At 42.6% G+C, this 26,404-nt stretch overlaps 2 protein-coding genes across 2 annotated transcripts in view; one reads left to right on the top strand and one right to left on the bottom strand.

Annotated features, from left to right (window-relative positions):
- Window positions 1-26,225, top strand: T265_05063 (hypothetical protein; the record flags this gene model as incomplete). The annotated part of the gene is made up of 2 exons (XM_009169974.1): window positions 1-125; window positions 26,120-26,225. The coding sequence occupies 2 exons, from the start codon at window positions 1-3 to the stop codon at window positions 26,223-26,225; spliced, it is 231 nt and encodes a 76-aa protein (XP_009168238.1).
- T265_05062 (hypothetical protein) overlaps window positions 1-26,404 on the bottom strand; it is a gene marked incomplete at both ends in the record, with an annotated part of 42,224 nt that extends 15,820 nt beyond the window's left edge. The window contains one exon of the mRNA XM_009169973.1: window positions 25,538-26,404. Coding sequence (XP_009168237.1) covers window positions 25,538-26,404 — 867 coding nt within the window. The remainder of the gene's footprint in view (window positions 1-25,537) is intronic.

Here is a 26,404-nt window from a genome sequence, read left to right as displayed (position 1 = left end):
ATGTTGCCACTATCTCATCGACAATTACTCGGTGAAGCCATGTGCGAGAAGCTGGCTGGCGCTTGTCTGGCCGACCTAGGAGCAACCGACCTTTTGGAGCCTGATAGCAAGAAAGCGATCATGCTGTAAGTAATTGATCGACTAATTGAGTGATTGTGTATTTTGCTAGACTGCTGCTATCAGTTAGATGCTTTGACGCATTTTTTCTACCAGCAGTTTGTTACTCTTGGGTCAAAAATTGTCCTAGTGAATTTGAGGACAAACGGTTCAGGGAGACTAGATGCAGACGTTTACGTCTATCAGCCAAACGCTGTTTGGAAACGAATTTAAACGCTGAATGCTTCTATGCACGATTGTCAAAAATCACTGTTACTTGTGGGCATAACAGGCCCAAAACTTCTCGACAGCCCTCGACAGATTTCGCCCTTCTTCTGTCATCATGTAACCTTTTATTCGACTTGGACACCAACTGGACGGAATTCGGCAGCGCTGTCATTTGCATACGAATTTAGTTTTGAAAGGAGTATCAACTAAGTCCAGTTTCCTCAACTTCTTATTCAACTGGATGTGCCGCCCCAGGCACAGCCTGGGGCACTCGAGATATCGCACTACTTATAAGGTTGCTGAGAATTGTGGAGACCTGGTGTAGCACATTAAACACATTCCAATTGGAACCAGATCCGCTTGCAAATGAAAGTATCTGGTGAATTATTACTATTACTATTATCATCAATGGACCACTGAATCACTCCATTTTCACAGTTAACTGTCTGGTAAAAGAGACAGATTATTCCCAGCTTGAAACCAACCAGTAAAGTCACGGAAATCTTTGGGAATTTCTGTCTGAAAAATTGCGTTCGAGCAGTATCGTTGAAGCGTGTTTCTAATGTTACGTATCGGAAAATCCGATCAACGGAGCACCAGCAGTGTCTGTGTTTCAGCCATGATTATTACGGAAAACACTGTTTATTCGAGCGGAAACCGAATGGCTGTCTGCAAATTGAAAACGAACGTGTTCTTGAAAAAAATGGGAACAGAATCTGCCCGTAAATTTATGAAAGGCATTTGTTTAATCTAGAGAGCTTCCCAAAGGAGTTTTATGGCGGGAAATCAGTGTGCTATAGTGTCAAATCAACCAGTGTATATCGGTAATACACTACTCACGAAGTTGCTGAAAACTGTTCGACAAACGTCGACCATTTACGTTCTTCTTGGGGCTTGCTCATTAGGTGGTTGCAGTCGCCGATTATCCTCCCTGTCAAACAGGTGTCCCATTTCAACCCAAATGACACGAAATTAGCGAAATACGCTCATTTGTATATCAACTGCGCGCTGACAAGAGACTCGCCTGACCCCAGCTGAATCGCTCATTAACGATGTCGATGAGTTTTTACCAACGTTAGGAGAAGAGTATTAAGTCTATACAATGAATTGTGAATGAATGAGTCTTGAAAACCAAATTGGTTTGCAACTGAATGTATTTCTCGAAAACAGTCCAATTCGGGTTCAAGTAGAACATATGGTCAACGGAAACTCGGGGTCTGTGCCTACCTGATGAGCCCCAAGAAGGGCGAAATAGGTCGTGGGCTGTCGAAAAGTTTTCAGCAACCTTGTGAGTAGTTTCCTTTATGAAGGTTATCTCCTGTTAAAAACAACATTTATGGAGAAGGAGGCAGCAAGTTTTTGGCACCAACATAACAAGAATCTGGCAGCGCTCTGCAGTTTTTGTATGTGTTTGAAGTGTGGTATATTGCTTGATCTTGAACAAACGTGTCAACTATTCAGTACGATTTAAACCCATTCGCGATGGCTTTTTCTTAGATCCTTACATGTGCCAGGTGACAAAGTTATACTTCAAACCATGACTTCTTCGACGTTCACTCCTGTGATATGCTTATTCCCAGAGTGCGTTCTGGCTGTAATCATCTTGTGATAAACATCAATAATAGGTTATACTTGTGTACTGCCAAGCCAGAAATTGATATATTCTCAATCAACTCAAATTCCCAATATTTCGCGCATAAACACTAAAAATGTGCAGTAGTTGGGCGTTTGCAATTGACTGTTTGTTATTGAACTGGAATTCTTAAAAGTAGCTGCTTCTAGCGACATACGAGGAACATTTAGATTGTTGTGGCGTCGAAGGTTCAGATGCTGGTTTGGGGTTTGTAAAATTATCCCAGGGGCCTTAAACACCTACAATTAAATACAGAGTGACAAATGAAAACGTCATCAGAGATCATTGGGTTACTAGTGGATGAGCAATTCGAACACCAGTACTTGTCTCTGAGGCCTGAAAATAGGTTCCCGCTTGTACCTCGAGAACATTACACAACAGAGCAACTCAACCAGCAAAACTGAAACCACTTCCATCCAGTTAAAATCTCCAAGACACATGTTTCTCTGGGAATAGGTTACAGCTTGATAAATCGAAGAGGCAAAGACAATGTCTAATTCACGAGGATGGTTTTTATATTGCTTGAGTTTTGATGCAACCTTGATTTTGGCCTGTGCACATGAGCATACCGCTACTGTAAGAGAAGGTAATCAATTGATTTCACTTGTTTTGCAGTGAGTGTACCACACACTGGCCATCCGTATAGGGGCTTTTTTGAATAAACTCTGATAAATGGTAACGTGGACCATGAAGGCGATACAAGTTCCGACAGATGGTGGCTTCCTTTTGGATGGAACGTTATTTAAACATCAGAGGTTTTTTTGTAAGAGTTCGGGGAACACTCAGTAGATTTATTGCTAGGTAACGCCTAGCTTTTGAGATTGAAACTTCATCAGACCAAGTGACTAGGTTACGAGATTGGTTGAGATTTAAGGCGGGAGGACAACCAATCAGTTAAGTCGGGCTAAACCAGCGTTAGGTGTCGACTAAAGGATTTCTTTCGTTAGGGCGGATCACCCAGTGTTTAGACCGATGGGGAACAAAAATGGGTTTGAACCCAGCTTAGGGTCTAGTTCTTCCAGTTCGCTTTGCGTGAAGATCTCTCTTGAACGTTGTAGACAATTTTTGTCCGCCTCTGTCAATAGGCTAGTGCGACGACAGTTATGCAAGGGAAAGGATCTCTCAGAACTTCAGTCGGGTCAAGCTTCCTCCCCCCTTTTTGCTGATAATATTATATCTAGTGACAAATACCCACAGTCACGTGTCAATTCAGCTTATCTAAAACCGGTCTTCATAGACAATTAGTCCCACGCCCTCGATTCTACCCATGCTGTGATGCTTGTAATTCCCACAGCCTCAGCCATTAGCCACTATGGTAAGAATCACAGTCTAAAGACTTCTAGAGACTTCTACAGGGCATCCCCGTATCTGTTTTATGTCCTGTGTCCAACGCACGTTCTGTCATCTCTGAGTCTTTAACCAACACTTGGTGTTCTTCCGCATTCCTTGGTGGTCCGATTATCCTCCTCTTATGCTCACCAAATCTGGTGTGCAGTTCTCTGGCTGTTTCCAAATGTAAATGTAAGTCTTAGTGCAATCTTTGTATCAGTCATATAAACATGGTCCTTATTCGTTTCATCAACAGAGATTAGGTACTCCGGGATGTTATTCCAATCGAGAAGGAGTATTGTGTGCCCATATAATGCACCATTACTCCAAAAAACCACCTGTCACAAGTCCACTAAATAACATAAGTGTGTATACATTGACGTAACTACAGCTTTACTGATCATATCCATCGCAAAAATTTGATTACTTGCCTGCGGCACTGAGTATGTCTGTGTACATTTCATGGAGAATTTTATTTTATTTTCTTACAGGTAGGGACGCAAGAGTGTGACAAATTTTCTCCCCAATTATTGCACTCCATTGTTGGTTTCCTCAACGTAGAACAAGTATCCAGAGTGTGGACATTTTGGACTGAAAATTATGGATTAAGCTGCTCCAGTTCCCCATAAAAACCATTCTTTCCTAGTAGGAACGGTTCGTTTGGAAAAAAAGCTCGGATAAATACACTTTGTTAACTCGGCCAAAGAATGACGGACTACAATCCACGCTGTCTGGTTTTTAGAACTAGGAAGACCACAACCAGATCATTCATGCAGCAGAAACGGAGCACGGTGTGATACCCAGCCCGTATTGTTTACAAGGTGATTGCTACCCAACCCAGATAGCAATGGGTAAGGCTAGTGACTTAGGATATCGCACCTCCATCCTTTGTCGGCAAAATGCTTCGTTTGTGTGTTGGATTTGCCAAGTCCCAGCTCATCTCCACATATCCTGTGCTGAACACACAACTATAGTACCGTCCGCGCTGACAAACGCAGTCCATTCTTTTGGTCGAGTTGTTCCATGACAGTAAGCCAATTCTCATTCGGCTTCCCGTTTCATGAGCACCATTAAAAATTGCTGTGTTGGACTTTACAAATATATGAGTTGAAAAGACCTTGGTGAAAATATGTTTGTCAACCCATCTCTATCCCTATTCCAAATGGGAATTTCCGGAATTATAGAGCCCTCAAAAATTTTCATGCCTTTAATGGGAAAATTCATAGTATCCCAAACTTATAGTCACTCAGATGTAAACAACCTTCCAAGTTGGGACGACGATGGTTGACAGCCCTGTAAAGCACAATAATGTACGAAATAGCACTGTGGTCACTGTTGCCTCGGCTAATTGCACTCATCCGGATTTGAGAACGTGTTGCCTCCCGAAAGTATGATGAAACACCGTTTATGGGTCTGAAATATAAATTAAGATCGCAAACTTGCAAACTGGCTGAATCAGGTTCTCTCGTCACAACTAATTACTTAACAATAATTATGATGACCCACCTCAAACAGCGTTTCTATAAGGCGACCAGGTATGCATTGAAAATGCTCAAATTTTAAGGAAGAAAGTAGAACGAGTGGATTTCAAACATTGAGGGAAGGTTCAAAGAAGGTATTCTAAACCCGACTTCCACTGGTTGACATGTTTGAGAGCTTACACATCAGAAAGAACCTATGTTGATTCCGTGGAAACTGCGATCTTGAAAAGACAAATTCACGAGCTCATCTGCACGTTGAGCTCAAAACAAATGCCTTAAATTGAACGATGCTTATTATTATATTGTTATTGTTATTGTTATATCTACAACAAGTATTAAGTTTTGGGCTTTCTTTTGCTGCTAGAACGAGCTTACGTACAGATAGCAGAGAAATTCTCCAACCTAATACAGACGTAATGCACTCCTCGTCAGGCCAAGTCAATAAGCTGCCAGGTTGGAATGGCATACCAACTTGGTTTCGACAGGAGACACTCGGAACCCACCTTATTCTCGCATTCATGATGTTTCTAAGCAACTGAATGTGCTACACCAGGCCGCCTCATGTTCTAGTTCGTACGATACCACAACACAATCATATGGATATGATACACTGCTCACAAGGTTGCTGAAAACCCTTCCCACCATCGTTGGGGCTGACTAGTCAAGTAGGCGCAGTTCTTGAGTTTCTCCCAACCTTATCTCACACTATAACTCAAATTGCATTAAGTCTGCGAAATACTGTCATTGGTATATCACTTCGGTTTTCAAGGGAAACTCAACTGAATCTCTCGTTTATGATGTGTTTTTTCGACTCAATGTGCTGCACTAGACCGCCTCATGTTCCGGTTGACGCAATGCACCAGTAACGTTATACATTGTATAGACATAAAGAGAAACTTGTATGTTTGCTGAAAACGCTTCGATATCGTAAACCAGAAGTTAAGCTGGATTCAGTTGATCCTCTCGTCAAAATTAAATAAGTGTGCGAATGAGTGAACTTGTCGGAATGGGTCCAATTTGGGTCGATGGAAACTCGGGAACTACATCTTCCAACTTTATTAGTAGTCACTCACCCTGTGCCCCTCACAAGTCCACAGAAAGCACATAAGTAGCGAGTTTTCAGACGGCCTAGAGAATGAACTACCTTGTGACAGATTGAAATTGCTCAGCAGTGTTCCACATGCACTGAGCAGTGAGTTTAACCGATCCCGAGCTGTGGAAAACCCTTTTTACAGTTACATAAATTTGTTGGCGATTTTCATGAACGAAACTACTCACAAGGTTGCTGAAAACTCTTTGACAGTTCACGATTGGTTTCGCCCTTCTGATGCCTCAGGGTAGGAACAGCCCCCGAGTCCCCGTCAACCTTTTGTTGTGGCATCCGGGTGAAGCACACTTAGTTGAAGAATACCATAAACAAAAGATTCATGTGAGTCTTTCACGAAAACCAAACTGATATGCGAATCAGTGTATTTGTCGAATTGTTGGCGATTATTTCGCCTAGTCAGTGAGTCATGAGATGATGCCTAGTTTGTGGTCGGACGAAAAATGCATGTTTAACTGGCAATAGTGAGTCAGAATGAATCGGGTTGGGTCAAAACGATCTTCCTTGTTTTTTCACTCATGATTTTGAGAAGCGTACTGATAACACACCACTGAGTCTTTAGACGGACTACTCTGTGCAGAGCGAAGACGAAGTGTACCCAGTTGCGAGTAACCGGCATACAACCAACGTGAACGCAAGCAATCATTCAGACAGTCTGGAACGAACCCAGGAGCACGAAGGCAACTGAAATCGATTGACCACCACTTCTTGCAATTTCTCCAGCGGAGAACAGAGGGTGGTCACGATGCACATCCTAGAAGGCGTTGTACACCAAAATCTTCGTACTCTCATTCATACCTACCAAGTCATACATACCAAGTCATTCATTTCTACCAAGTCTTACGTCGTCCATCTCAGTCTGCGCCATTCTAAAAGAGACGCAGTGATCAACCCTCGTCTCGGTTGACAAGGTTATATACACTCCTAGTGTTGGACGGAATTGGCCGCTGTTACTGTCGAGACGTCTATTCCACTTAAGACTGACCAAAAGTTGGTGTTGCCTGTCAGTCCAGCATCAAGACGAGCTCTGTTTGGTCGAACGTCTGGAACCAACAACCAATCGTGACCCAATATTCGCCGAATGCCGTTTAGCAATGATGCATCCAGAAGGAGTCAGAGTTTCCAGAATGTTACCGCGGCATATACTTCATAAACGACGCACTGGTTTTGGAAGTTAATGTGGGTTGCAACTTTGGGTTGTGCAACTTTGGTAGTTGTTTTGACGGGAGCGCTAGCCTGAGAGGTTTAGGCCAAGAACTAAGCTGAGGAAAATGCTGTCGTTATTCGTAGCATGTAACCGAGCAACCACAGTTAATGGTGCAATTACATGGCGATTACATTACCTGCTGCACTATCAAATACCAGTTGATTTGTTCACTGGAACTGACAAGTTACCTGCAAACGTTTCATCCTCAGTCAACACGATTCCATCAGTGTGTTGTGAGTCGATGTATCAGGAGAACTAGCTCCGAACGTAACGGGACTACATAGCAGCCATGGAGTAACCGTAGCATGTAACCGAGCAACCACAGTTAATGGTGCAATTACATGGCGATTACATTACCTGCTGCACTATCAAATACCAGTTGATTTGTTCACTGGAACTGACAAGTTACCTGCAAACGTTTCATCCTCAGTCAACACGATTCCATCAGTGTGTTGTGAGTCGATGTATCAGGAGAACTAGCTCCGAACGTAACGGGACTACATAGCAGCCAATGGAGTAACCGTTTTCGTTGAGACAGATTTCATTGGTTGTTCTTCACTCGCCCTTGACAGATGGGTTGTACTTTTGGTATCACTTTTTTGACCCGCTTGTAAGTGACAGTGATCAATAGATCAGCCGGTTCGCATGTTCATAGGCTTTTTCTGGTTTGGCCAAGCGCACCAGGCTATTAATCGGCTATCCAGACCGGGGTTCACGGTACTAAGAAGGCATTAAGTAGGCTGTGGTCCACAACAGGATGTGCGTTGTTGTTGCGTGGGGGTGAAATGATTTAGGGTCCACTCACTCAGTGATGGTTTGGATTAGCATTCCTATCGGCTTGTAGGTTGACCTGTCTCTCCCTATTGGCGAGTGTTCGAACAGCCTCGAGACGTGACCTATCTGGCAACCCCGCATTGATCTTTGTTGTTTAGTTTGAACGCCCAGGAGTTGATGGTCCCCTGCTCGTAGCTGTACGTAGACAGTGTCAATTTCGACATACCGGCTGACTGAATCCTATGGGCAGTACCATGCTTCGTGGAATTCCCTCTTCTGTCTTGTACTTCCGCGTACTAGCTTCTTCTTGATTAAACCCGTGTGCTTCCTGATTTCACATATGAAAATAAGAGATAGCGAATGACGCCTTTTGATCGCTGTTTTATGTTCCTTCAGTTGTATATAGATTTTTGTTCTAGTTTGTATAATATAATGTTTCTTGCCATCGGTGCAGTTGATTCGATACACGGTGTTGTTTTTAGCGCCTTTCTCGGTTTTGTCGTTCCTCAAATGTAGTGGCTGAGTGACTGGAATTTCTTTCGGTGGTAGTAGCGTTTCTGTGCATTCAGGTGTGTTCTTGAAGTACGGAATGACTACCCGTCTGATTGGTTGTCCATATTTTTCTCGGGAAGTCTTTTGCTTCAACCTTATTCTTATGAACTTCCTAGGATATTCGTCATTTTGAACTGCACGATAGGGGTAATTTTCTTCTTTCCGTCTGAGGTCTTCTGTACTGCTCTGCGCCTTCAATCTTTTGAACAGTTTGAATGCACCTTTTCTTGTAATATCTAGAGTGTCTGCTGTGGTAGTCTACTATTTGGTATTTGTGTGCCTTCTTCCAACATACACACGTCTGAAGAGTTCCGCTGGTGATTCCTCTCATTCAAAAATGGTAATCAGTTGCTCCTCTCAGTTTCGAGTGTAAGTTTCATGGTTTCAAGTAAAGTGTTGAGCAGTTCACGCGCAAGTCTAACCGCATCCTTCCAGCCGTTTGTACTTATGTTCCTGGAAACTCAAGTGTGTATGCATACACAAGTTTAGAAGCTTGGAAACACTTTCTCTTCATTTTTCCTGCTGCATTCGGATTCTTTCTAGGAAGCTGCATCACGGTCTGCCCGGCAAGGTCAAGCGTTGTGAATAAAGCGGTGATGTCAGGCGAAGTTGCGAACGTTTTTGTTCAGCATTGTTCACTGAGTGTTTTGATTCGGGGATCAGATACCCACCCCATGGGTTTGCTGTCTACGTGCATGCTGGAGTTCTTGTTAGTTAAAAAATGAGTTGCCTGAAGCCAGCTTTCGGTGTTTCCTTAGATTTGTGCAACATCGCTGTTATCGGCTTTTCATTCTCTATTGTTCTTGACTGGTCACCTCGTTTACCGCTTGGAGTGCCTCAAGTGTTCTGATTCAACCGGCCACTTTCTAAAGTGGGTCTTGATCGATTGGTGGATATCTGCTCGTATCGTTCAGTAGCTATTCAGCTTTTTCAATGTGGTCTCGCATACCCAAAACCACTGTAATTTGTCCTTAATCTGCTGGCGGTATTATAATGGGCTTACCTTGTCGAATAATTCTAATTGCGTCGTGTTCTTGCTTCGTTGTTGTCCGTGTATTACCATTTCTTGTGATCACCGGCACAGAATCCTGTTCAGTTTACTACTGGGCCTCCTAAGACGTCCCGTTTGTTTTCATAACATTTTCCAAATCGGCCAGGTAACCTAGGAGATGCACCTTTGAAGTTGAGACTGGGTCCTTTATGATAAGATTGGTTCGTTTGTACTCGGAAATGGCTAGATAAGTTTCCAATATAACCATCTTCGTTTGTTGGTAAGCAACCCTGGTGAGTTTGTTCAGTTTCAATTCTAATGCCAGTCTCAGCTCTGCTCCATACATGCTTCCAAACTGAAAACGTCAACCCACAACGCATCGATGATGTCAAATTTGACCGGTGATGAAACGTTTGCAGCCAAAGGCAGCAGAACAAACCTACGTCCATTGTTAAAACCTGAGCTTCCAATATCCCATTGGGCGTCGCTAAGAATTTGTTTATGCCATCCGACACTGGCAAAGCCTCTGAGGCATCGGTGGTCAAAAGCTTGAATGCAGCTCTTATCATCTGTTTGCAGAAGCCATGTTTCGCAACCAGTAATTAATACAGCCCTTACTTTAGCCTGGTACAGTCAAAGATTTAGACCCAGTGGTCAGCATTTTTGACGAAAACCNCTTCTTCCAACATACACACGTCTGAAGAGTTCCGCTGGTGATTCCTCTCATTCAAAAATGGTAATCAGTTGCTCCTCTCAGTTTCGAGTGTAAGTTTCATGGTTTCAAGTAAAGTGTTGAGCAGTTCACGCGCAAGTCTAACCGCATCCTTCCAGCCGTTTGTACTTATGTTCCTGGAAACTCAAGTGTGTATGCATACACAAGTTTAGAAGCTTGGAAACACTTTCTCTTCATTTTTCCTGCTGCATTCGGATTCTTTCTAGGAAGCTGCATCACGGTCTGCCCGGCAAGGTCAAGCGTTGTGAATAAAGCGGTGATGTCAGGCGAAGTTGCGAACGTTTTTGTTCAGCATTGTTCACTGAGTGTTTTGATTCGGGGATCAGATACCCACCCCATGGGTTTGCTGTCTACGTGCATGCTGGAGTTCTTGTTAGTTAAAAAATGAGTTGCCTGAAGCCAGCTTTCGGTGTTTCCTTAGATTTGTGCAACATCGCTGTTATCGGCTTTTCATTCTCTATTGTTCTTGACTGGTCACCTCGTTTACCGCTTGGAGTGCCTCAAGTGTTCTGATTCAACCGGCCACTTTCTAAAGTGGGTCTTGATCGATTGGTGGATATCTGCTCGTATCGTTCAGTAGCTATTCAGCTTTTTCAATGTGGTCTCGCATACCCAAAACCACTGTAATTTGTCCTTAATCTGCTGGCGGTATTATAATGGGCTTACCTTGTCGAATAATTCTAATTGCGTCGTGTTCTTGCTTCGTTGTTGTCCGTGTATTACCATTTCTTGTGATCACCGGCACAGAATCCTGTTCAGTTTACTACTGGGCCTCCTAAGACGTCCCGTTTGTTTTCATAACATTTTCCAAATCGGCCAGGTAACCTAGGAGATGCACCTTTGAAGTTGAGACTGGGTCCTTTATGATAAGATTGGTTCGTTTGTACTCGGAAATGGCTAGATAAGTTTCCAATATAACCATCTTCGTTTGTTGGTAAGCAACCCTGGTGAGTTTGTTCAGTTTCAATTCTAATGCCAGTCTCAGCTCTGCTCCATACATGCTTCCAAACTGAAAACGTCAACCCACAACGCATCGATGATGTCAAATTTGACCGGTGATGAAACGTTTGCAGCCAAAGGCAGCAGAACAAACCTACGTCCATTGTTAAAACCTGAGCTTCCAATATCCCATTGGGCGTCGCTAAGAATTTGTTTATGCCATCCGACACTGGCAAAGCCTCTGAGGCATCGGTGGTCAAAAGCTTGAATGCAGCTCTTATCATCTGTTTGCAGAAGCCATGTTTCGCAACCAGTAATTAATACAGCCCTTACTTTAGCCTGGTACAGTCAAAGATTTAGACCCAGTGGTCAGCATTTTTGACGAAAACCAGCAAACCTGATTGGGGCCTTTGAGATTCGCGCACTGACGTCACAAGACACACTTCCGTAAAAGCTAATACAACTGCTGGGGTATATAAATCTATCCACAACCTCCAATGGTTTTTCGCTTTTGAATTGTAAGGGGCTTGTTCAGAGACTGTGCCTTCTGAAGCATAAATTTGCACTTTGACGGTGCTAGGCGTAGGCTGAAGGACGCTATGTCGGTGGTCAGTCAAAAAGGTATGTGCAATGCACGCAAACTCCACCCGTGAGCGGTACATGGTGATTTCATCGAACGTCGCTAAGGTAGTTCTGTTCTGGCTGGGCGCCATAAAACCTTGGCGGTTGTAGTGATCTTATTACTCACAAGTTCATCATTTAAATGAACACCTGTTCCGTCGGATAATTTATATACCCTTTGTGGATGGATGTGCTTCTCTCAGGTGACTGTTAACTTGCAGAGATTCATCGACCACAAAAGTGATCGGGAGTTGCGATTGGCTTGATGTATTTTGGTATGTTTTACGGAAGTAGAATTCAATCATTCCCAGCTGGACAAACTCCCTTTCAGACCGGTTGTCTTGTGATCTTAGTAGCCCAACAATGGTGATAGTACGTTTCAGGTTTTGCGGCTGTTTAGCGTCTTAGCCTTTCGTCACCTGGTTTGATGAGAAACCAAGCACAACCCAAAGACCGACTAATTTAGTCTTTTGATTAGGCTGACACGGACATTCTGATTTAGAATCTCCCTCGTTTTAAGTAGAAATGTTAACTTCTATAGCGCCCAGGCCTACTGACAAGTGAACATGCTAAACCAACAAATCAATCGATCCAGAATATCGATTGAGCAATTGAATCTGAGCAGTCAATTTGCAGGAGAAAATTCATTAGTTTTCCCCATTTACGCGATTCGTTTGCTACTAATTGGATTAGTGACCAAAACGAAGGTAACTCAGCCCTGGGAAATCTTTGTTTTTAGAAGAAGGAAAAGTCACATTCCATTCCGAATGATCAGCAGTGAGGTTTTCACCAGGATGTATAAAAGCGAAATGCTATTAAGAAAGAAAGAAAACGATTACTTAATAAATGAACGCGGTAATTATGGTGCTGGGGGAATTCAGTTTTGTGGAAAGCAACAAACCTTTATCTATTTATCTATCTATTTATCTCACTTCCTTCGTTTATCTTCAACAAATTTTACTTTGCATAACACTGGCTACCCCGGGCTAACTACTGACACTCTCGTCGTTGCCTGAGTACGCAAAGCCGCAACCTTAGTGACCTAAAGAAAACCAGGCTTACTAAAATCCCGGCTAGCTTAAAACTTAAAGTTGATACGTATGCTATGTAGATCAGTTATCAATGACCTGAGGGGTGGTCAACTTTACCTCGGTCTTCCAACACCTGGGCTTTAAATGCACGCAAACTCCACCCGTGAGCGGTACATGGTGATTTCATCGAACGTCGCTAAGGTAGTTCTGTTCTGGCTGGGCGCCATAAAACCTTGGCGGTTGTAGTGATCTTATTACTCACAAGTTCATCATTTAAATGAACACCTGTTCCGTCGGATAATTTATATACCCTTTGTGGATGGATGTGCTTCTCTCAGGTGACTGTTAACTTGCAGAGATTCATCGACCACAAAAGTGATCGGGAGTTGCGATTGGCTTGATGTATTTTGGTATGTTTTACGGAAGTAGAATTCAATCATTCCCAGCTGGACAAACTCCCTTTCAGACCGGTTGTCTTGTGATCTTAGTAGCCCAACAATGGTGATAGTACGTTTCAGGTTTTGCGGCTGTTTAGCGTCTTAGCCTTTCGTCACCTGGTTTGATGAGAAACCAAGCACAACCCAAAGACCGACTAATTTAGTCTTTTGATTAGGCTGACACGGACATTCTGATTTAGAATCTCCCTCGTTTTAAGTAGAAATGTTAACTTCTATAGCGCCCAGGCCTACTGACAAGTGAACATGCTAAACCAACAAATCAATCGATCCAGAATATCGATTGAGCAATTGAATCTGAGCAGTCAATTTGCAGGAGAAAATTCATTAGTTTTCCCCATTTACGCGATTCGTTTGCTACTAATTGGATTAGTGACCAAAACGAAGGTAACTCAGCCCTGGGAAATCTTTGTTTTTAGAAGAAGGAAAAGTCACATTCCATTCCGAATGATCAGCAGTGAGGTTTTCACCAGGATGTATAAAAGCGAAATGCTATTAAGAAAGAAAGAAAACGATTACTTAATAAATGAACGCGGTAATTATGGTGCTGGGGGAATTCAGTTTTGTGGAAAGCAACAAACCTTTATCTATTTATCTATCTATTTATCTCACTTCCTTCGTTTATCTTCAACAAATTTTACTTTGCATAACACTGGCTACCCCGGGCTAACTACTGACACTGTCGTCGTTGCCTGAGTACGCAAAGCCGCAAACTTGGTGACGTAAAGAAAACCAGGCTTACTAAAATCGCTGCTAGCTTAAAACTTAAAGTTGATACATATGCTGTGTAGATCAGTTATCAGTGACCTGAGGGGTGGTCAACTTGGCAGACCTGTAAGTAGTGGTAGAAGGGACCAGCGCTTACCATGCTTTGAGGAGTGTTCAGCATTGTTTGTCCTTTCCTCGGCTTTCGGTCCTTACATGCGTGTTTTCATACTAAACATTCTTATATACGTTGGGACTCATCTTGTCTGATTGAAACTGTTGTTAGCATGACTTCGAATGAAACGCTACTTTCTTTTTATCTAATATTCTCCTGTAACTCTTCAATGTCCATCGCTTGCGTATATTTTTTGTCTGTGACTATGCTTTTCAAAATTAAACAAAAATATGTGAGTTCTGTTTATACGAACTTGTACTGAATTGGAGCACAGACAGTCTCCCACCGAGATTAACTTATGAGCGAAAAAATACTCTCAGTTGCATACCAATTGGCTTTCACGGGTGACCAGCTGACTCGTTTATGACGTTCCTCTCCCACTGCGTAAGCTGTATCACTATGAACCAGTGATTCAGTTGCGTTCCGGAGAATCTCTCATCAAAACAACATTTATATGCGGATGTACTTATTCCTTAATTTCGTGTAACCTAGATTCAAGCTTAACATAAGATTGGCAGTGGAATCTCAGGGACCGCGCCTACCGGATGAGCCCCTCAAGAGAGAAACCGGTCGTAGGCTTTACAACAGCTCTCACCAACCTTATGAGTGATGTATTACGTAGACTTATGGGTTTGCTTGGAGCTAGTTTGTACTTGTCAGCATTGGTACAATGGTCAAAACACGTTTTCGGCCGTTCTTCTAATACGTATGATCTGCTTTCTAAAGGAGAATTCCTGGCACTGAATATGTGACCATCATCCCGCATGCATATGGTATTTGTAATAAACCATAGTGTTACTTTCGATCAGAGGGCTTTCCGACTAACGTACCAGGGTAATTCTGACCATGAAACAGGCTTATTCTTTTAGATATCTTTGAAATATTTGAACTTATGTCCGTTTGTATGTTGCATGCCTCGTTACTCTGTAGGACAATCAGTGAAGTGATTTTTCTCTCCCGTAGTTTTGTGTACTGTGTGGAACTAGCTGGGTATCTTATCCGTCCCGTACGATTTGTTGTTTATCTTTTCTGCTAAAGCGTCGTCTGAGATGCCACTGTCATGGCAGCTGGCCGGATCATCCGTATGACTATGTAGGTCAAAGTTTTTCTTTGTAATTGTGTTCATGACGCATTCCTTAATACTGACTGGATTTCTGGTCTCCTTACTGCTATCATTCTTACTCAACAAACAGCGGGTCAGATTGTATGCTTGTCAATCTTGTATGCCTGTGTGTCAATACTGCTTTGGACATGATTATTTTTTCACCAAAACAGAAAATGCGGCTTGTGTAAAAGCAACGCACTACTCAGAAGGTTGATGAAAATAGTCCGAAAGCCCAACACCGGTTTCGTTCTTCATGAGGCTTAACATTTTGGCGCAGTCCCCATGTTCTTGTCAACCTTGTGTTTTGCTTGAATTCAGAGTGCACGAACTTATCGAAATACACTCATTCGTTTATCAGTTTGGTTTTGACAGAAAACTCATCTGAATCACCATGAATGATAAATTCAGCTGTGGTTCGGGTGAACCTATCGTAAAACCAAGCTGGTATTTTGCTGTTTTCAACGTTCTTCATGCCAGAAAATGCCATGGTTTGGAAATCACCCGTCAATAGATCCACTCAGTGAACGTTTTCGAAAAAAATATTTTGACCGCAGGCAGTTTTTTTTTGTTTAATTTTTGTGAACGGGGGAAAAGACCATCGTCTCCCTCAGATAGGTTAACGCGAACCAGACAAAAGAAGTGTTCATAATGTTTTACCAATATCAATCACCATTCTCATGAATTCTCGTTATGCATTGGGTGACAGAATAGATTATGATCAGGCGTCCGTTTAAAATGCAGAAACACTAGAGAAGCAATCGCCGTTAGGCACAAAACTGACTGTCGCGTAGATAAATGTGCACTAGACTTGAACACCAAGCTGCTATGCGGGGATTGGGCGTTCGGATTTCCCCAGAGATATACGGAGTGGAGGGTCCAGCCGTTTCAGAGGGTGCTTTTGGTTTCATTGATTTTTTCCACTGTGATTAGTGAAATCTAGAATAAGAACTTGATATATTTTCACATTTATTACAAGACTAAACACGAATATAGGCTCTCTTTTGTAAATCAGATTTTATCTTCCATATATTTTGCCGATTTTATTCAAATCCACTCTTGTTACATAAGAACAGGCATTTTCAGATATACCGAAAAACGGATGCCGAAGATACTGATGTGGGTTGAGCATATTGTTATGCATGCTGACTGGCCAAAACGAAAAAATCCATTACACTCTTACAGGGAACGTTGAGACACTATACGTAACCGAAGTTCCTAGATCGGTACAGATAACATGGCAGGCCCTTAACGAACTACACTCATTTATATAACGGCTTGGTTTCAACGGGTTATCCAAGTGAATCTCTCGTTTATAATGTTCTCTGAAGAGTTTTCAGCAAACTTTTCAGTGGTGTATTGCGTCCATAATATAGGAGACACTTCTAAAGTCGTACCTCGAGGAGGGCAACTTTCTGACCAAGGTATAGTAAATACTCTTATGTGACGGTTAACGACACCAAATTGTTATTGCATCCACTGACTAAAGCACGTTGTTACGGGCAGCATCTGATAACACAAACTAAACGACTGATCCAATCTCTCTTCATCGTTTGTACAGATTCACCTCTAATGGTACCGACTGCACACTTAGGTTCTCCGGTCTTAGTGCAAGGAGCAAAACTTAGTGCAGTCCTCGCAGATAGATGCCAAACTTTATAGTCCAGGTAGCTTGCGGAACGCATGAAAAAATAGTAGACTAGTACTGTACACTTTTTTTGGCTTGCTTTTTGCAGGACGGTACTAGCGAAGTAGATCCTTGGTTGTGTTGCATCTACCGTTCATTTGAACGGCAAGGCTTTGAAAATTGTCGCATTCAGACCGACTTTGTTCCAGTCAAGTTCTTATGAACGGAAGGATGGTTTTTTTCATAGGGTCAACAAGGATCAAATGAATGGCAGTTATTGAAATGTCACAAGTTTCTTGATTTTATACGCTTAGTAAGAAACGATTGCTCAAAATCTGCGAGAAGCTCACCATGGTCTTTACCTTCTTTGAGTTTCCGGGCTTCCACAGCATATGGGGTTTAAGCTGTTTTTGAAACAGCGTGTATGCAGATTTGGTGAAACTAGTTACCCTCTCATTCAGTAGCTGGATTGTACTATTATGCTCAGTCCGAACCACACAGGTTTTCTCGATGTTCCGTTACAATGAAACCACGAGACAGGCTGGACGATGATGAATATGTTGGAAGAAAATTGACAACTTGGCGTTTTATAGAGACCCTTGAGTCTCATTTTCCTGCTTGCAATTCGTAGCTCGAGAGTTACAACAAGGCAAAAGATCCCATTCCATTAAAACGTTTGCGGGACAAAAGGATTCTCCCGGATTCACCTGTCGTTGTGTAACGTTTTGTACAAAGTCAGCCTTTTTCACTAAAAAATGCCACTAAATTCAGGTTTCGGATTGACTCCGGAACTGGAAACTAGTGTACAATGTGTACTAACCTTAGAAACCAGCAGGCGTAACTACTGAAATCTATTTTATTGCTCAAAGTTGTTGTTTGTTGTCGCTTTGGTCAGCCTACTCAATAAGTTCAAAGTTTAGCTTCATTCAACTGGAAAATTGATGCATGTCAGGAGATTTTCCACCAGTTCTAGACAATATTCCATTTGCTAAATTTTTGGATAATTTTCTTGACTTCTTTGTTGTACAGTTGAGAACCAAATCAAAACGGGTTTGGATAAACTAAAGTTGAAAATTAGTTAAGGCATTGCAGCTACTCTGAAGAGGCTTTATCAGGCGAATTTTACCTCACTTATGGTATGTAACCAATATATCAGGAAACCTGGAACGACCGAACAGGAAAGGCAGAGGAGGGTACATATATTTGATTATCAGGGAGGACAAACAGGATCCAATTTTATGCTGGACCGTGCTTTCCAGACTAGAATAAATTCGTATGTGAACATATTTGGTGCAACAAATAAACCGAACGTCAGCAAATCACAGACATCTTTCATCTCCTCACCTAGAAACGAATATTCTACTCATTTTGACTTCATATGTGGTAAAGAAAAAGGTTGAATCGCGGGTTACGTATTTAATCACCTGTCAACTGAAGCTTTGTTGAGCGTTTACAGACCAGGAGAACGAAGACATATAGCCTGTCTGATGTGTCATTTTGAACCGTGACACTACAGATGGATTTTTCCGTCTACCGCTGAAAAAAGCATCACAAAAGTTCGCTCATCCACTTATCTACTTTTATACAAGTCTTGAAAATCCACCAGTGGATGAACATCAAGCTACACTGGCCGCTTTGATACACATTTCCAAACTCCCCCTTGTCCGCTTATTCACCTAACTCATGATTGCTCTGCTTAGTCTCCTTATCTGTATTTTATAAATAGGGTGCCATTCTCCCAGTCGTGGCCCTCCAAGAAAGCTTACACGCTTTTAGCCCCTTACTTTCTACTCATCTGAAGTGCTTTAGATTTGCACTTCGTGTTAGTGACAATTACCAGTCCAGTGATATTGAAGTCCCTCCGCAACTATAGTTAAACAGGGACTATCGGAACACACTCATATACACTTATATACACTAATAATATTCATTTTTCACAGGAGACCGAAAAGTGAATTCCAGCTCAATCTAACATTTATTCTATTTTTCTCCATCAACTTTAAGGGCAATGTGTTACGTCCATAAAATGTATTGCGATACTGGCGTATCTCACGAACTGGAGAATGAGGCGGTATTGTGTAGCACAGTGAACTGAAGAAGAACACCCTAAGTGGGAGGTTGTAGAAACTCGAGGACTGCGAACCTGGTCGGGGGTTGTCGAATTATTTTAAACAGTCTAGGGTGAAGGGAACACCCAATTTGAAATATATATACATGGATATAGTCTATGTGCATCGGAGCTTGCACAGTAGTACCAGAGGTAGTGCATTCCAGTTGGGCAAATAAAGATGAGTGGACCTACTAAGCAGTTACAAAGGCCACATACGAGGTAAGGGCAGTGAAGATGGAGGAAACCAGAGTACTCTACAAGAAGATAAGTCGAGTAAACAATGTCCAAACCGTTATAATATGCTGTGAGCTGGTGTGAATAGAGACAAACGTTGTGCGGGATGGTGTGTTGTGAGAAAAGAATGGACTGGAAATGCTACGATAAGAAAGACGTTTAGGGTGGTGTATCACATTGGTGTCCATTCTTGACACAGATGTGAACATAGGCCTCCGATCGGACCTCCTAGCTTGGCACTTCTTAGGAACAGTCTACTTCAAAGAGTTCTTCGGGTAGTGTTCGCCGTCACCAAACAATCGAATACTGTAGAGAACGTCGGTAGAAAGAGCTACGATTTTCCGCGGCACTAAAAATAAACCTAGAGCATTTGGCAATCGAATTTCTTTTAACTTATGTTCCGGTAACATTGGGTAATGAACAAGTTTTCCGACCCACCCAAGGGATAAAATTGGCGCATACTAGTGTAACGGTGTATACTACTGATGAAACAGTTGAGCGATGTCAGATGAGGCCGCAAAGCGGCGTCGCTGTAACTGACAGGACCTGAAAGTTTGTACGGAAACTGCAGAACTACCTTGCATTGTTTGTCAGTTATTATTAAATATTCGAAAAACTTTCAAGAAGGTTCAACGTGAGGCTTTGGAATGTTCACTTTTGAAACGGCTGTGCAAATGGTATTGGTCCTTTTGTGTCTAATAGCTCGAAACTGGTTAGTTCGTCAATCGTCAAAAACACCCTTTTAATGTGGAGTGGGCACATCAGAAAGCAAACCATAGAATACTCAATAAAGACGGGACAAACGGCTGTCCTAACAGTAATCTAGCAGGAAAAAGTTCATTTGGAGTAAGGTGTGACATTTCCAAGAAATAATTGGTTTCCTCCTGAAGCGCTACGAGTCAGCTTTGCTATACAATACAATAAAAGCAGATTGATTATTGATCGCTCGAACCGTAGACCGTTACTGGTTAAGTATAGTAAAAGAAATACTATGCGTTCACACCTTTCTTGTTTGAACGGTCCTCTTGCAACTAGGCAGATGTTCTGTTTGGTTCACTCCAAGCAGGACAGGCACCCGTAAAGGTTTTGGTCTTTTGAAGCTCATGAGAAGCTTTCATTTTTGGCCTAGCTGGGTTTTGAATTCCACCTATGTGAGATGCCATGCACACTTGTTACCATCAGTCCATCAGCGCCCGTTTTACACAAGTTTTGACAGGTAAACATGTTTACAGTTGAAATAAAATATCAGGACGGTTTGGGGATCATTATTTGTTGTTCAAAAGCTAATATGCCGATAACGATATGATAGATACACCAAACTTGACATCGGGATAATGGTGAATCATAAACGACCATCCTGTCTTAGGATACACGCAGTAAACCGAGCTGACGTGCCACCCAGTTATCACCTTTTGTATACAAACAGGAATGGTTAATCTGGCGACACCTCGACGTCCTTCACTAGTGAAGAAAAGACACGGCGACAAGAGGTTGTATCACCTATTTCAAGAACGAATGGCTATGAAGCATGCTAACAAATATCAAAGTGGGATATTGTGGGAAAACACGATGATAATGGAAGTCTTCTACAGCTCAACGTTTTGGTTACTGCGGGTGTTACCTTATTTCACTGCTGATCAACCCAAACACATTTCATTACATCTGTACCGAATCCCGTGTGAATAATCTTGAACATGATGACAGCTTTTCGGGTGCGACTCCCTCCCTTTGAGTTTCGTCAGATACGCATTGGTGAGGATTCCCATCTAGGATGAAACAGGTGTAAAGCGTTTCTCGGCTTTTCTTGATTGACTGGCTTCACAAACAGGACGCAATTTCTATTGGCAAGGAGCGGATCTCCCCCTACCACCATTTAGATACAGAGCAATCGTTGAAGTTGATGCGCCAAAGTTTGCACTAACTGCTTCTTAACTAGTGGGATACAGTTCTCACACGATGGAAAACTGCTCCTGACTAGCGAAATGAAGTCTTTCAGATTCAGCCGGGGTCATTGGGAGACGCAACTGAATCCCCGGTTTATGACACTTTTAACCTATATGTGCTGCACAAAGGCTGTGCCATGTTTCGCTTGGTCTGATTACAGGGTGACACATTCAGCTGAGCGACATCATAAACGAGAGGTTCATCTGGAATTCATTCAAGTCTCCTCTAACTGCGTACTTTTTGGTCTTCCAGGAAGCCATAATGTTGGCAGACACTCATAAGGTGCATCCATCTGATGAATCTCAGGAAGGTTCAAACCGGTGAAGGGCTCTTGAAGGCCTTATTAATAGTGTGCTTCGTTGAAAAAAATTTCGGCGTAAGTTTTCATACCACTGTCACGTTTGGTTTGTTGATTTTGGAGGACTATAGAGAAAACGCTTGCAGTTCAGGTAGCGTAGATGGCCGTTGATTTGTTCGCTGAGCTGGCCAATTTCGATTGCGAGCGTTTCATCACCGATCGAGGTGATATCACCAGTGCGTGGTTAAGGAGAGTAGTGGTGAGTAGCGATGAGTTGGAGGTTGTGCGTTATGTAGTGTTGCATGTGTTCGGTCGGGCGGTTCTACTATTTGCTCGGTTATCCTGTGTTCTAGTTCGTCGGTGCCCCCTTGACCCCTGAGCTCGGCATCCCCTGCGCTCGTACTCTGGTCGATGCCGGAGTGACCTTTGGTCTTGACCCTTGCGAGTTCTGCCCGATGACCTTTAATGATCTGACTCCAAATCGTTCTTCGTTTCTTTGTTTGGAAACCAGATATTTGGTGTTCCGTGTTGAGATGTTGCTCCTATCTTGGTGGTGCATAAATTCCATCCAGCTCAATGCATCGGTTTATCGGGGAGGCCTACGTTTACCATAATTATGTCATCTGAACTGTGAAATTCAAAGCGAACTTACGAGTGCATATTTTTCAACCTTTACAATAGGTGCTTCAGATATTCGAATGGATTTTTCAAGGCGACCTTTATTCTATCGCGTCAGGAGGTTGTTAGGATAATGTTTCAAAAACGACCAGATACTATGACTACGGGTACACCAAAGCCTAATATTACGTCAGGAAATGCAAGGAGCCATATATTCTCTCCACGGAGACATGGTGTTAAGTGAACTCCTTGTATCCATATTCCTCCCTAAGAAGAAGAACCCACAGTATTCAATCGCAGATGATTTGCTATCCTGCATGTCACTTTGAACTCATGGTCAGTGGTCAAGCCTTCTAGACAATCTCTTTATGCACGGCCAACTGCGCATTTGTTGAAGTGGCAACTCTTGATTTGCACGCAATAATTTGAAGCTAGTTCACCTTGATCGTTCTGGTCTTGTGGTCTAACTTGATTTTGTTTCATTCCTTCTTATATTCTACTATATCCATATTCTTCAGTGACTTGAGCTAATTGGTGACATACTATTGAAGATCTGTTCATTATTCGGCGAGGCGATCTTAGAATGTTGTCCGTTTACGCTGATTCAGTAGGCCGATTTATCGATGCTAGCGATTTCTTTGCTTACTGTACGACGGAATGCCTTACTGAAGTCAACTGGAACAGTGTGTAGTTTTTGGATGAATTTCACCTTAGCCGAACAAAAGTTCAATTAACTTTCATCACCGCATAGCACGATTTAGGGGCAGTTGACGAAGAAACTGGGGATGGGTGTGTTTAGAACACATAAGTAGAAGACCATCCGATGCGATATCGAGATGACAAGGTGACGGTCAAACCGCCAGTTTCGTCGTACTCCACAACCCTCAGCTTCTTACGACAGCATGCCCTAAGCAAAATTTCTCACTACAGAATACCAGAATATGTCTCACATATTATATATATAGCGATATCGAGATGACAAGGTGACGGTCAAACCGCCAGTTTCGTCGTACTCCACAACCCTCAGCTTCTTACGACAGCATGCCCTAAGCAAAATTTCTCACTACAGAATACCAGAATATGTCTCACATATATATATATATATACATATGTCTCGAATATAAATTAGGTTAGCTGACATAATCAGATCGATCGATGACAGTTATTTTCAAAATGACAGAAGAAGATGGACAACGACGACAGGGATTTTTTTAAAGTTTTAGATGGAACCTTTCTAATGAAGATTGTTAGTGCTTCGCCGAAGGCAGAAGATTTGCAAATGACATTTCGAGACTCTCAGCTCCTTCGATCAGAACAGAAGTTTTTGTCCATGGTTCTTTAAACGGCCCAGCAATTACGTTCACTGAAAAGTTTCTACCTACTTCTCATAAAGGGGATAGCGAAGAATTCTGAGAACTCTGAGAATAAAAACAACGGCAAAAATTCTGATGAGATCCTGACAACTCGCCACTGCTTATTTCTATACAAAGCTCGCACCTCAAACCGTCGCAAATTCTTTTGATGGGGCAGATTTTGTCGCCCGTCCACCAATGCACAAAGGCCAGTTGGTATGAGGGTTTCTGTGAAACAGAGCACAGGTGACAAGGTAGCATTCTGAACTCAAAATCATTTGGTTCACGAGTCGGTTAAACACGACGACTAATCCTCTTAAGAACCCCTCTTATGTCTATTTGATTAGGCAAGAGTTCTCACATAGTAATTGCTCTGCAATCGCACACGAAACTTCAAACCGCGAGGCTCTACTGCTCTCGCTTCTTGGGCCAAAGTCTTCAGCCTACAAGACATTTCCTGTAGATGTTCACTGTTGTACTCTAGTATATGCGTGGCCCTAATGTGTATCGAATAAGCCTTGTTGTGTTGTGAAAACCCTTAGTTAAGTACGGCACAGTAAGCTAACCGGTATCTCGATTACCTCTTAGGCCATATCTCCAGTTCAGTCTACTGGCTGTTGGCCCACGGAAACAGGTCATTATCGTCTTGTGTTCCGCAAACTCGACTGCATCCACTGTAGAAAGCGCTCATCAAATCGCAATTTAATGGTGCAAGAGGTTGTTTTTGTGCAGAATCCGCTAACCAACAGATACCCAACTGCATGAATGATCGCGATGCATTCAATCCTTACATATGGGAAAATTTGTGCGAGAACAACTGTCTAACCTGTGACCGATCGGATCAGTGGGACAGTTGATTTATCCAACTATGAAAAAAAAACTCCCATTTTTCTGGACAGTGTCACAAATTTGCCACTAGGAACTCCTCGAGTTCAGCCACGGTTGTATAGAGTTCAGATGAACGTTGTTCAGGGGACGATGAGTTTGTTGACAGTATAAGGAAAGTTTAATAGCTCCTCGACTGATTGCAACTCAGATGTAAGTTTCACTCTGTTGGTATACTATTCGTAGAGGTATACTAGCTCCGGATAAGTCTGTAGTTAAATCGTTAGTTTACTGACAAGAATATCTGCAACTCGAACCAAGCCTATGCCTCTCGGCTGCTCCTGTATATGCTTGAGAAATCTGGAATTATCTCAGCCGTCGTTTTTCACGGGCCTCCAGCTGGGTGTTCCAGCTGGACGATTATTATTGTCATCATTTACTGAAATGATAAAATACTATTATACAAATGGGATTTCAATAATCCGTTGCGAAAATCTCGCGATGACTTCCGAAGCGGTCTCACTTCTACCGGCAGACATTTTGATCGCGATGCCTTTGAACCTTGTGCTTTCAGAGATAGGGACAGTGGTATGCTAACATTTTCTTGTGAAGCCTCCAGTTTTTGAACCCCTGGATATGTAACTGACGATCTCTTAAAATCATTTTTTTTATCTAGAACGACCAATGCTGGATTCCTTCAATTTAGCGAGATAGTATCAAGAACGCTAATCAGTTATGTGGGCCGGCATGCCGTTCCTAGACGCAGTAATCTGTGGTGATGACCCTCAAGACGATAGGCTCAAGTGAAATGGTGTGTCACTGATCATACGGTCTCACAGACCAACAGAACTTAACTGATCAAGAAAAACCAACTACTGAAATTCCCTCTGACAAAATACTACTGGGGCTTCATTTAAATATAGAATTTTTTTTAAAATTAGCCAGCGCAGCCACACAGCTTAGCGAACAACGGGAGTGCAAGAAATGATGGTCTTGTAATGGTTTAAAATGAATTTCTGATGCAAACCGAGATTTGTTGCCCCCCTTATAGCTTCAGGCGGTATTATTGATTCTCCACACCCGGTTTTATTGTAAGATAAAATCAAGGGCCTAAACTTCAGCGATGACTAATACCCTGTTATCTGAGCTCGGTAATTTGACGACTGGAATATCAGCCATGTATGTGAAATCTGAGCTACCAACAAATGAAGCTTTTAGTTCACCGAAACAGTGATGCGGAAATGGTGTGGTCGAATGGTTTTCAAGTTTCAGGAATATATATGTATACATGTATAAGCAACGCTACACCACAAGAATAACGTAAAGTTTTCTTGATATCCTGCGGAAATTTACAAGTTCAGAAAACACTCACTTGTTGACCACGCATATGTGCTTCCCCCAAACTGTCCAAAGCCCACCTTGCATAGACACTTCCTGACTGCAGAATAACCCGTTGAAAATAGCGTTGTGCTAACGGAGACAACCACTGAATCGACGCACTCACAGCCCCTGAGGATTCGCCGAAAACCGTAACGTGCTTCGGATTTCCCCCGAATTCCGCTATGTTCTCATGCATCCATTCAAGTGCTAATTGCTGATCCAGTAGGCCTTGATTCCCCCGGGCTACTGAGTTTGCATTCGGTACACCATTCGGTAATGGGTTGGCAGCGCCTGAGTCAGGGTCCAGTCGGAGAAATCCAAGCGCACCGACACGGTATTGCATGCTCAAGACAATGACCTTATGTTTGGCCACCAGCACAGAAGCATCGTAAACATCCAATGTGGAGGTGCCACTTGTATACCCCCCTCCATAAATCCAAACCATGACTGGCAAAAGATTCGTCGGACTTGCATATGATGGCGTCCAAATGTTCAAATACAAGCAGTCCTCACTCATTTCCGTGTTGTTCAACCACATCCGGGCAGCCGGATTATTTTTATCGAACCCTTCCAGGATGTACTGCCAACAAGCTGGTGGTAAGCGAGTTGCATTGCGTATCCCTGACCACCCTGGATGCTTTTGTGGTGGAGCAAACCGTCTCACACCAACCGGCGGCTGAGCAAACGGTATTCCATGAAAGACGTTGATGCTGATTTGCTTACCATCGACTTGTACCAGTTTCCTTTGACCTCGCACTTTACCCCCATGAGTGAGTTGTTTGATCAACTCTGGATCCTGAGCATCGGAAAAACTGGCGATAACAATGAGCAGGAGGTAAGAAATCCAATAACCACTCAT

This window comes from Opisthorchis viverrini (genome assembly GCF_000715545.1).
Source record: "Opisthorchis viverrini unplaced genomic scaffold opera_v5_87, whole genome shotgun sequence".
NCBI classification, from domain to species: domain Eukaryota; kingdom Metazoa; phylum Platyhelminthes; class Trematoda; order Opisthorchiida; family Opisthorchiidae; genus Opisthorchis; species Opisthorchis viverrini.
This window is presented reverse-complemented; position numbering and strand designations above follow the sequence as displayed.